Raw genomic sequence first — 12163 nt, 5'->3', positions numbered from 1 at the left:
TCCAGAACATGGCCATTTCATGCTATAAAGCATGATCGATCATCCCACTTGGATTGATCAATTATTTCTCCCCAAGCAAGTAAATTTCACATGGAATCATCGATCATCCCACCTAACTGATCGATTAGACAAAACTTTGCCAGTAAGAGACATAAAGCATGATCGATCATAGGAAATGCACTAATTGATCAGACTTGTATTGTGTAACAAGAGGGAATTTCGATTGATCGATCATCCATCGGTAATGAACAATCAACTTAAGTTTTTTAAACCAACAGTAACATATTGATTGATCAATCCATTGATCAATAACAAAAAAGTAGTTGTTATGATCAATTGATCGATCAATCATTTTTCATTGATTGATCAATCGAAATACTGATTTTTACAAATGGGAAAATGACAACTAGTTTGAATTGGGGAAGCTATAAATACCCCCACCAAATCGTGTATAGAAAAGAGAATGAGCATTTATTGGCAAATACTCAAGTCAATATTCTTTATCTTCCAAAACTCCTTTCAAGTGTTTTACAGTGAAAGAAAGAGCCTCACACTTTGAAAAATCTCATTTCTCTTTCATCAATCCTTGCATGCATATAGTCCAAACTCCTTCATCATTTCACTTTGTGCTATAAAGGGAGAAAAAGCTTGAATCTCTCAAGGAGAAGCATCTCTCCAAGTAAGGGTGTATTTTTTACCTTTCTTTTATTTGATTTTGTGCAAGCTTCATCTAGAACTTATATATAATTCATATATATATATATAGAAAGGCATATCTAGATTGGCGTTGTAAAAATAATGTCTTGGGCTACATGTGGCCAAAGAGAGTCGGAATTTATTTTGTAATTCCAGTTATTAGAGCTTGTGAAAAATAGTGGAGTTTTCCCAATCAAAGGTTCTTAGGCAATGACTACCACTAGGGCAACACCGATAACAAAAGCTCTTTGTGTCCCTATGGTGTGTGCATGTTACATTTTATCTTGACTTGCTTTTATGCCTGATTTTTAGTTATCTCACCCACCCTACCCCCTTTCTCCCTTGAGAAGCCATCTAGGCCAACAATCGGTATCATAGCAAGCCAAACACATAATTGAAATCTAAAGCCACTTGATTTTGAAAAAAAATATTGAAAGTCATCTCCAGTAGAATTTATGTTCCAAGAGAGTCATGATCCTTTGCTCATTACTTTACAATACCAATGGTGGAAATTAAGAATGGAATTTTTCTTACAATCCATTGGATTTGAATTATGGGAAGCTATCAGGAGTGGACCCTTCATCCCATCTCAAAATGCAAAGGAAATATTTATTCTAAAATCTGTTTGTGCTTGAGATGACCTTTATAGCAATAGTAGATGGCAATGATAAGGCTATGGAACTCATCTTTAGTTCCTTGAGTGACAAAAATAATTGATTTTTATGTATCTTTTAAATCAGCCAAGGATTTATTGAAAAAATTAGAATATGACTTTTCTAGGAACAAAGAATGTTGCTCTTCAAATTCTTAGTGCAATGCATCTAGTGATAACACTAAAATTATTGATTGTTGCACTTATGTTTATATGGAAACATAATCTCAAATTGAAATGAAACTTCAAAGAGTGATAGTTGTGAGGAATTGGACAAGGAAGAATTGATGAGAAAACTGATGATTCCATATCCTCCCTTAAAAAAAGAGAGAAAGAAAACAAGAAACTAAGGAGGCAACTTTCCAAAGTAGAAAAGGAAATTAATTAATTGGAAGTTAACTTTTCCTCAAAGCTAGAAGAGCTTAGAAGAGAAAACATAAAGCTCATTTCGGAATGTGAGAAACTAAATGACTATTCTTCAAACATTCTTGAATTGAGAAAAGAAAATGATAGTTATTGCTCTGGATTTTAGAATTACAAGATGAAAACATATTGCTAAAATCCAACAACTTTATAGCTGAAAGAAGAACCTATGATTTATCTCATGCTTTAAATATTCTTACCTTGGGAGAACTCACTCCTATGATTAGATCAGAAAATCAAGTGAGAAAGCTGGAATTTAAAGTTAAGGTCCATGAGACTAGAATACAAAGAGAATCTACTAGTTCTCATAGGTCAAATGTGACAAAGGTCACAACCTCACCAATGCATAATGATGCATGTTACACGTGTGGAATCATTGGACATTATTTGGTTGAGTGTTCAGCTAGAAGATCAAAGTTAAAAGTAGTGCAAAAAAATGGATTCCCAAGGGAAGCCTAAATTTTTCTTCAATAGTTGACACAGTAGGATCCAAGCAAATTTGGGTACCTAAGGTCACTTGATCTTCATAGCAAGGAGTGAACTCTCCGAGCCAATCTACATAGTACATGAAAATCACTTAAATATCTTGTGGGACATAAATTACGTAATTAAGACTTCATAATTTGATGTTCATGTCAATTCGGAGATTCATCTTATGTGATTTGGTTTTGAGGATTGACACTATGATAATTTTATCATATACCTCATTAGCCAATCTTGAAACTTGTTCATGTGGGACTAATCTATCTTAGTAAATTAAGCCTTATACACCAACAAAAAATTTCTTAGCACTTGGTTTTAGCCTTGCTGAGGATTGAGAAATTAGATAATCTGAAACCTCAAGCTTAGATTGTTAAATCTATTTCCTTCAGTGCTACTTGTGTGTATTTATGACTTAGAGCATATTTGAAAATTGAACCAAAACTTAATGTTTAGTTATACTGACAACAAATTGAACTTCAATGACTATATCAAAGCTTGGAAATTTGACCACCTTGTTGATAAGAGCTACATTGACAAGCACTGATTTGCTACTTGTGTAAGTCATGATATTTGATACACTCAGGTGAACTATAAGCATGCATTAGGTATCTCCCTAAAATAAGAATTGGTTGTAGATTAAGGGAAATATTATTTTGTCAAAAAAGAGAAAGTCAAATTATGTGTCTCCATTCAAATGAACTACGCCTAATGTGATAGAATGGATTAGGACCCAAATTAGAAGAATATTAGAAAATCTTTAGGTCCTACTACCATTAGAGCCTATGTAGCCCAAAATAGAATCAAATATAACATCTTAGATATTTGGCTACATTGAGTGTGTGTTTTGCCTAATAAAGTATATTGAAAATCTCTTTATTTGCGCAAATCAAGCTCATATTGTTATTGGCATTACTTATACCGTAAGAGCTAATGAGCTGGGTGAGTTAAAAAGAATAATATTTGAGTAAAATGCACATTAGTAGGCATTATTACTTAGGTAGCCCTCTATGGAATAAATGTACTTATGCTTTTAGATCTCTATCAAAATTTTGAGAATCTCTTCTCATGGCTATGGATCAACTTTTCACTTGAAAAGTTTATTCTATGCATGATTCATATATTTGATTTTTATGCTTGTATAGAAACCTTGACATAAGCAATTCTCATTAGTTGGCTACAATAGCTTAAAGAGTATTTAGAATTTTCTCAGCGCAATTCAAACTTGCCAACTAATGCTAAAATAGACTTTAACATTCACCCTTTCTAGAGTTGTGAAGATCTCAACTTTAAATAATATAGATTAATGAAATTGATTTTCACAAAGCATGTAGGTCTATTAGTTTATGATAAATCCTATCATCTTAATTAGACCAAGTTAAAAATTTTCAATCATATTATTGTACTCAGAGTGGTGAGACTCTCCATCGAGTCTCAACCAATCTCATCGTTTGAGTATGAGGTTTGATTCACTAATCTTTTATTGCTCAAAGACACATTGAAACTTCCAAACCGTATACAAAAATTGCATAAATTTTTGTATGGTTTGAAGTGAGCTTTTAGAGCTCATGATTAAGAGAATTCTTAGAAAAGAATGGCTATAAGAGAGGAAGTGCAGATAAGATACTATTTACTAAGGACCATGATCAAGATTTGATTATCGTTCAAATTTATGTGGATGATATCATATTTGGTTCTACAAACCCCTCTCAATATCAAGAATTTACTAACGTAATGAAGAATGAGTTTTATAGGTGAACTCACATTCTTCCTTGGACTTCAAGTAACACAAACCAAAAATGGCACATTCATAAATCAATCAGAATACACTAAAGGATAACTTAAGAGATTCAACATTGAAAATCTTAAGTCAATAAGCACATCCATGAGTTTGTCCTTGAAACTTGACTTGAACACCTCCGGTAGGGCCATAGATCAAAAACTCTATAAAAGCATGATATAATGTTCTCAGTATGCTTGTGTGCTAGATTTCAATATGATCCTAGAGAATCTCACTTAGTGGTAGTGAAAAGAATTTCCTATTATTTACTTGGGACACCAAACTTAGGTCTTTGGTACTCAAACTCTCCAATCATTCATCTAGTCAATTACTCGAATGCTAATTAGGCCAGTTGCAAAATTGACAGAAAAAAGTACTAGTGGTTGTTGCCAATTACTAGGAAATATGTTTGTCTCTTGGTTCTCCACGAAAAAACATTTGGTTGCACTATCCACTACTGAAACTGTATACATAGCATGTGGAAGTTGTTGTGCTCAACTTCTTTGGATTAAACAACAACTAGATGACTACGGCTTAGAGAAAAAAGAAATTCCAGTCCAATATAACAACATGAGCACCATAAGTCTAATTAAGAACCCGATTCACCACTCAATCAAAACACAAAATTAGATACCTCTTTATCTGAGAGTTGGTTCAAACCAAGGTTATTAACACTGAATTTGTTCCCACTAAAAATCAATTAGCTAATATCTTTACAAAGACATTAAGATTTGACTGTTTCTCTAAACTTCGAGGAGAATTAGGCATCAACAACCCACCTTGATTCCCTTAGGCTGAAATTTTTGAGCTTAATGAATACATCCCATCATTTTAGTGACCAGAAAGTGAAGTGGAAATAAAAATAATACATTGTGTCACTCTACATAGGTCATTGATCGATCAATCAATCGAAATTGACTGATTGATCATTCACAACACGAACAGAGAATATGAAGAGTCAAAATCGATATTTTACGATAACTCTTCATCTCAAATAATTCCAAAACCCTTTCCAACGAATTTCCAGAGCTCCTGTGACCTTAATCCCTCTTTTCCTTTCTGTTTTTGTGAAATCTCTCACCAAATATGAGGCTAAAACCTCGTTTCCACACTTTTTCTCTCATAACCTGTTGGAAGATATGAATATGTTGGAGTGTCATTGAATATGTTGGACATGTATCATACTCTCTTCTCTCTTCTTTTTCTCCCTTCTTTCTATTTGTCCTTTCTTCCTTCTTCGATGTAATTAGTTTATATTTTTTATCTCTTCTTCTCTTTCTAGGGTGAAGAGTATAATTATAATATGGGTACTTTTATCATTTATAAATAGAGTTTAAGGGAAGGAAGAGGGGGAGGGGTGTTGTTGGAACGAGTCCATAACCCTATTCGTCCTCTTCTTTTCTCCTTCTCCAAATTCATCACACTTACTCTTCTCCTCCTAAACCTTCTCTCCACAACTCTTCTTCCTCTTCTCAACCTTTAATTTTCTTCTACTTTGATCATACATCATGGAATCCTAACTTCAAAGATGGTATTAGAGCAGGAAAATATTGTTATGGTCCCTAGCCATAGATCTAGTAGTTCGGTGAGGTAATTAAGAATCCAGTACGTTAGGAAGTTTTGGATCAAAGTAATACAGCAAAGATTCCCTTTTCTCCTCCTATTATCATGATCCTTGAAAAGGAGTTTCCTTTTCGTATTCTTCTATGTCACTAGAAGGTTAATTGTGCTAATCTGGACCACGATGGATGAAACCCACTTTTAGACTCACGTCAATGAGGTAGGGGTTCTCTTGGAGACTGCTACTGCCCACGTAAGAGAGGTTATGATTTTCTAACCCTCCTACACTCGGAAAAGAGGTTAAAGTTTCCTCTTTCAATATGTTGCTTGAGTATCCAATCCAAACCCCTTCTCTCCTTGCTCGGATTGAGGCACAAACCCTTCCTTCTCTCAGCTATATCATGGAAGAGGCTAAAGCTCTTCCTTAACTCGGAAAAGAGAATTCAATCCCTTCCTCCCTTAATTCCGAATAGTCTTAATACAAACAGAATTCAAATATGAAAATAATGAAGGATCAAATCAAGAACATACCTTGGAGCTCGTCAAGGAGACCTCCCAACCCCAGAGCTCGTCAAGGAGAACTCCCAATCATGTTTAGCCTAATTCCATACTTGCCTTTCTTCTATTTCCTTACCCTTTAAATTGGGTATTTCACGTCATAAGTGTTTTAGGCTAACAATGCCAATTTTACCCCTACGTCCTTGCTCGTTACATAATTAATGAAAAATTAAAATGAAAGCAATATAAATAATGAAAGGTAAACTAGTGAACTATGTGAGTCATTGTCTCCTCCTCTAGGTGACTCGGTGTGCTATTGAGTCCATAACATATGCTTCCCCTTGGAAAAAGAGTTTGTCCTCAAGCTTGTAAGTTGGGTAGACCTATTGGAAATTGTCTAGCTGCTCCCATGTAGCTGCTTCAGGTTCTGTATCTGTCCACTAAACGAGAATCTCCCACTTGGCATCGGTCAAACGGGCGCGTAACACCATGGAGGGTGTCAAGATCACGTATCCATTGTTCACTGGAGGAAGGAACGGAAGGGAAGTAGGAGGTGACCCCTTATATGGTTCAGGAAGTGAGACATGAAACACATCATGCAGCTTTGCCGTAGTAGGAAGTTGTAATTGATAGGCCACCTGCCCAACATGCCTAAGAATGGATGAAGGCCCAAAATACTTGGGGGAGAGCTTATGGCGCGACGGTCCCGCCATGGACTGCTGGTGGTACAGACGTAGGCGTAACCACTACCTCGTATGAAACATCACGGTGTCCCTTGTTGTAGGCACTCATCATACGCTCCTGAGCCCGCTGTAGGCGGTCTATGATAGTCTGTAATGCCTGATCTCGATCCATGAGCGCCTGATCAATGACATCCACGCGGGTGGAGCCTCTCGCATAAGAGAGAAGGCGAGGGGAGTCCCTTCCATAAAGAACCCTGAAAGGAGAGCATTGCAAAGCAGAGTGGAACGAGGTATTATAACAATATTCAGCCCATGGTAGCCATTGAACTCAGTGCTTCGGATGATCACCAACAAAGCACCGTAGATACATTTCGATGGTGCGATTGACCACCTTGGTTTGGCCATCTGTCTGAGGATGATACGCGGATGAGAACCTCAATTTTGTGCCGCTCACACGAAAAAGTTCCTTCCAGAAAGTGCTTGTGAGTACCACGTCTCGATCACTGACAATAGATTCTAGAATGCCATGTAATCGTACAATATGCTCAAGGAAAGTTTGTGTCACTCGAGATGCCGTATATGGATGAGTCATCGGAAAAAAATGTGGATACTTGGAGAACCGATCAACTCCACGAATAAAACTGATTTCCCGACTGAAAGTGGAAGACTCTCAACGAAGTCCATCGAAATATCGGCCCAAACCTAGGTAGAGAGGGCGAACGGCTGGAGAAGACCTGTTGGACTCAATTGATCGGTTTTATTTCGTTGACAGAGCTGGCAGGCTGAAACAAAGTTTGCAATGGAAGTTTTCATAGCCTGCCAAGAAAAAACGGCTTGAATGCGCAGCAAAGTTTTCTGAAGACCTTGTTTACTGTCATGATAAACCAAGAGAATGGCTGGAATCAACTCGAATGTGCGGGTAAGGTAAATCCGATGTTTGTAACAAATCAGTGAATCCCTGATGGACCACTTAGAATCCATAGCCCCCTCTGTAATCTTCATGTGGAGCTCCTGTAGGGCAGGAAGAGTGATATGTGCATCTCGCACCAAGTCGAAGATGAGGAACCGAGGCTTGCTAACTGCATATATGAGCTGTTGGTATTCAAAATGCCTGGACAAGGCATCCGCTGCCTTGTTTAACTTTCCCGCACGGTACTCCAATGAGAATCAAAGCCCTTTAACTTATTGATCCAATGCTGTTGTGGCAAAGTCGTGAGGCGTTGTTCAAGTAAGAACTTGAGGCTATAATGGTCAGTACGGATGAGAAATGCACGACCCCATAAGTAAGGCCTCCAGTGTTGGACCGCCTTGGCCAACCCAATTAATTCTCGTTCATACGCAGCCAGTTTGTGATGGCGAGCTGCCAATTGCCGACTGAAATAATGTTATGGCTAGAGTAGCAGGTAGATGTAGGACTTAGGTGGGGTGACTTTCAAATAAGGTTAAGGGTCAGGTCTAATGTAATTTGAAGTTATGAGTGTGGGCCACGTCATGGCTTGGGAAGTGTAGGTTTTGGGAAATGTAAAAAAGTCATAGTTTGGGAAAAATGAATGCTTTGGGGAAGAGGAGTCATGGTGGGAAGTGAGTGGACGTCATGGGAATTGTATGGACGTCTTGAGAAATGTGGGGACATCATGGGAAAGGGATTAGGTTGGAAATTGTATGGACATCATGATCCTTACTGTTATTAGAAGGAAGGAAGTAAGAAGGAATGGAAGCATTAATCAAATTAGTTGTTTGTTAGTAAGGTCGGATTCTCCCTTTGAGGTCCAGGGTGAGCTTCCCTTCACAAGCTCAGTTATCTTCATGTCTTCCGATCGGAAACTGGGAGGAGAACGTCTGGTGGATAATCCATGGAAATGGGGCTTATAAATGTGGTATCAAACAGGCCCACCTTGGACGCCTCTTCCTCTCCAGCAGATGGGCGTACATCCATTGAAGACTTTCGAATAGAGATTCAGACGGCGTTCTAGGAGCTTCTCGAAACCATGCTCCAGTTTATCCAACTTCACGGGGTCCGCGATATTCCTCTGCGCACAACTCCTCAAATCCGTCTTCTGGTTGGAACATCTCTTGCTCGGATTTCTGCTAGTCCGAGCAGTACCGCAGAAACCAACTCAGAGAAATCCGCAGAGCATGTTATCAGAGAGCCCTCTGTCTCTTCCACGGCGGCGACTTCCGAAAGTGGGGACTCAACATGCCTGACATCGGAGGGTTCCTCCACACATCCTTCATCGGCCCAATAGGAAGGGGATTGGCCGTCAAACCATTTCTCACTGGACGCCATGCGCCTTCCCGCCCCAAAGTCGCCTGAAATCGTGGCACTCCCTATCTCGGAACAACTCCCTGACTTTCCGAAATCAGGCGGCGGCCAGCCCATTCTATGGAACTCGGCGGGGTATTCCACCACACCTGTTTCCCAGGACACCATCCCACTTCTTCCGGCGACGCAACCCACGGCACAAGATGCTTTGGTAGCTTATGGGCCACGAATTCCACCGGAACGGACCAACAAGTGGCCACCATTTTTGCCATGTCAGCACCTGTTTGCCGATGTCCGCCATCGGCCATAGGCAGACGACAGAGCGCAAGCCCCCAAACCCAAAGCTTTCGATTTCGAAGTTGAAATCGTGACCTTGGTGGAAGCAGAGCGGTCTCGCACAACAGAATTCGAATTGAAATGGCTTCACCAAGATGAGGCCCCTGTTCGTGGTGCTGTAAACGGCCTTCAATTCGTGGTTGCTAGGCCCAAAATCAGGTATGCTCTTGTCGTTCCACCCTTTCTTACAGTGGAGCGCGCATCAATTGTGTTGTTCCGTGAAGCAGAGCAGCAGAATAATTTTGCTGGAACTCGGGTTTACCGGTATGCAATGCGTGATGGCCAATTTCTGAGGTTTCTGGCAACGGTACTGAAAATGCGATGGGTGAAAAATTTTATTACTATGGATGGGCACAAAACCAGTGCGTTTATTTTTTTTCATTCTTCTCTGGTAGAGAGTGGTAAAGCATTGAGTCCAAAACACATGTGGGCACGGAGACTATGGAGCTACTAATTAGTGAGACTGGTATTGAGGTTGACACGCATTCCAAAGATGTTGATCTGGGAACTACTACTGAACCGTTGAAGGAAGCCACATTTGACCGATGCTTTTACATATATGGAGGACTGGAATAATTTGAGGACTTGGAAGCACTGTCAAACCATTAGTCTTTTATTCAATCAGAGGAAAACAAAATTCTCATCAGAACAGAAGTCATTTTATGATGCCGCCGTTCAGCAAGTTAGGCAAATTTTTAGTTGGACTACTGCAATGGATGCTCACATTGTGGATCCCAACACTGGAAAGGACATTGAGACCATTGAAGGTGGGAGCAGTGATGAGATGAAAGCGTTGTGTGGTGCAAGTGTCAACAACGCAGCTGCTATGGCTGAAGGGTTGGCAGCTGCCCTTGGTCGACTAGCTACTAAACAAATAATTCAGTGTACTGCTGATAACCCAATCAGAATGTGGGAAATTGCAGTCGGTTTATCCATGATTACTGTCTGGCCCAACTCGTTGCTCTTTGCTCCTGTTTATGGTGTCGTTGAAGCCACATCTGTTGCATTATTGGGTCCAACTATTGGTCGATGCATAGACCACCTTGTTACTTTAGCATGGAAAACGCTACCAGCCTATGCTATTGGACTAGATCGAGGGGTAAGTGTTGTTCTAGGGCTAAGTGCCACATTTCTATACCCAGTACTGCATTCTCTTACCTCAACCCTGAGAACAGGACTATGGTCTATACGGAATCAGTGGTGCTTTTGGGTGGTATGTGCTGCATCCATATGGGTTCAACGTGACCATATTTCAGCGTGGTTGTTGATGTCTGGAGTTGCAACTTCTTGGCTTGGGCTGTGAATGTTTGATTTTTCTATTATGCAACTAATGCAAGATTTAGTCCCTGAATCTGCTCGATGTGTTGTGGTAGAAGTCCAAAACTCACATCAATCCATGCTGGATTTGATGAATTATTTCACGGGTTTAAATATTTCAAACCCTCCGGAATTCACTTTTGTGTGCAGGCTCGTCGTATACCGTGATGCTCTCCTTTCGTAGTCCAACGGGCTGACCCAGCTACCGCGGTTGCCACTTGTGCATGGATCAAGACTTCGGCATGGACAAGCACACCTATCTTCGAGCTTGAGGGCAAGCTCGTTCTCCAGGAGGGGAGTAATGTTATGGCTAGAGTAGCAGATAGACGTAGGACTTAGGTGGGGTCACTTTTAAATAAGGTTAAGGGTCGGGTCTAATGTAATTTTAAGTTATGAGTGTGGGCCATGTCTTCCGATCAGAAATAGGGAGGAGAACGTCTGGTGGATGATCCATGGAAACGGGGCTTAACAACGGAAATGTTAAGCACCTAGCCAATACTACCCAAAAGACCGACCTGTTAGGAATAGAAGACATAGGTACTTAACCCAAAACCATAACATCACACCCCACCTTCGCAAGCCAACGACCACGACGATGCAACGACCTTGGCCCAACTGCGATAATACCGAGACGCGATCTACCACTATTTTAATCTAGCCTTTGCGCCCGCGCAACGACACTGGCCTAACCCAGGGCTTATCACAAGGACCTACCAGTATTTTAATCTGACCTTTGCGTGTCCCGGGACTCGAACTTGCGATGTGGGAGCCCGCTCTGATACCAAATGTTAAGCACCTAGCCAATACTACCCAAAAGACTGGCATGTTAGGAGTGGAAGACATAGTTACGTAACCCAGGACCATAACTAATAACCAATGGGGTGTGACTGCTACTGTAAGACGGCCCCAATGCCCCCACCCGAAGCGTTGCACTCAACCACAAATAAGTCTTCAAAATTCGGAAGTTTTAAAACAAGTGTAGAAGCGAGAGCACCTTTGAGGTCCTCAGATGACTGTGAGCACCTTTGAGGTCCTCAAATGACTGTGTGGCTTCCTCGTTCCAAAGAAAGAAATTCTTCTTGAGGAGATTTGTCAAAGGTGCTGCCAAAGGACCGTAATTCCGAATAAATTGGTGGTAATAGCTTGCTAGACCCAACAATCCACACAAAGCTGAGCAAGACTGAGGTTGTGGCCACTCATGAATTACCTGAATCTTCTCGAGATCAATAGTGACCCCCTCATGTGATATAATGTGGCCGAGCTAAGCAACATAAGATACTGCAAAGGAGCATTTGGATTTCTTCAAATAGAGTTGATGTGCTCGTAATAATTCAAACACAATCTTTAAATGCGCTAAATGTTCTTCTCTAGACTTGCTATATATGAGTATATCATAAAAAAACAAGTGCGAATTTTCGAAGATAAGTGCTAAATACCTTATTCATCAGCGCTTGAAAAGTTGAAGGTGCATTTGA

The 12163-nt window shown here is 40.1% G+C and overlaps 1 protein-coding gene across 1 annotated transcript; it reads right to left on the bottom strand.

The window, feature by feature from the left end:
• Nucleotides 1-6529: 6529 nt before the first annotated feature.
• On the bottom strand, nucleotides 6530-7364 carry LOC137947685 (uncharacterized). The gene is made up of 3 exons (XM_068793464.1): nucleotides 7141-7364; nucleotides 6840-7026; nucleotides 6530-6727 (listed from the first exon to the last, which is right to left on the bottom strand). Exons 1-3 carry the CDS (start codon nucleotides 7362-7364, stop codon nucleotides 6530-6532), a joined length of 609 nt encoding a protein of 202 aa, XP_068649565.1.
• Nucleotides 7365-12163: the final 4799 nt, after the last annotated feature.

Source organism: Aristolochia californica, unplaced genomic scaffold (genome assembly GCF_029961685.1).
Source record: "Aristolochia californica isolate CCGP_79_NKW_82.1479 unplaced genomic scaffold, dmAriCali1.0.hap1 SCAF_13, whole genome shotgun sequence".
Classification (NCBI taxonomy): domain Eukaryota; kingdom Viridiplantae; phylum Streptophyta; class Magnoliopsida; order Piperales; family Aristolochiaceae; genus Aristolochia; species Aristolochia californica.
The sequence above is the reverse complement of the archived record's forward strand: the minus strand, read 5'-3'. Positions and strand labels throughout refer to the sequence as shown.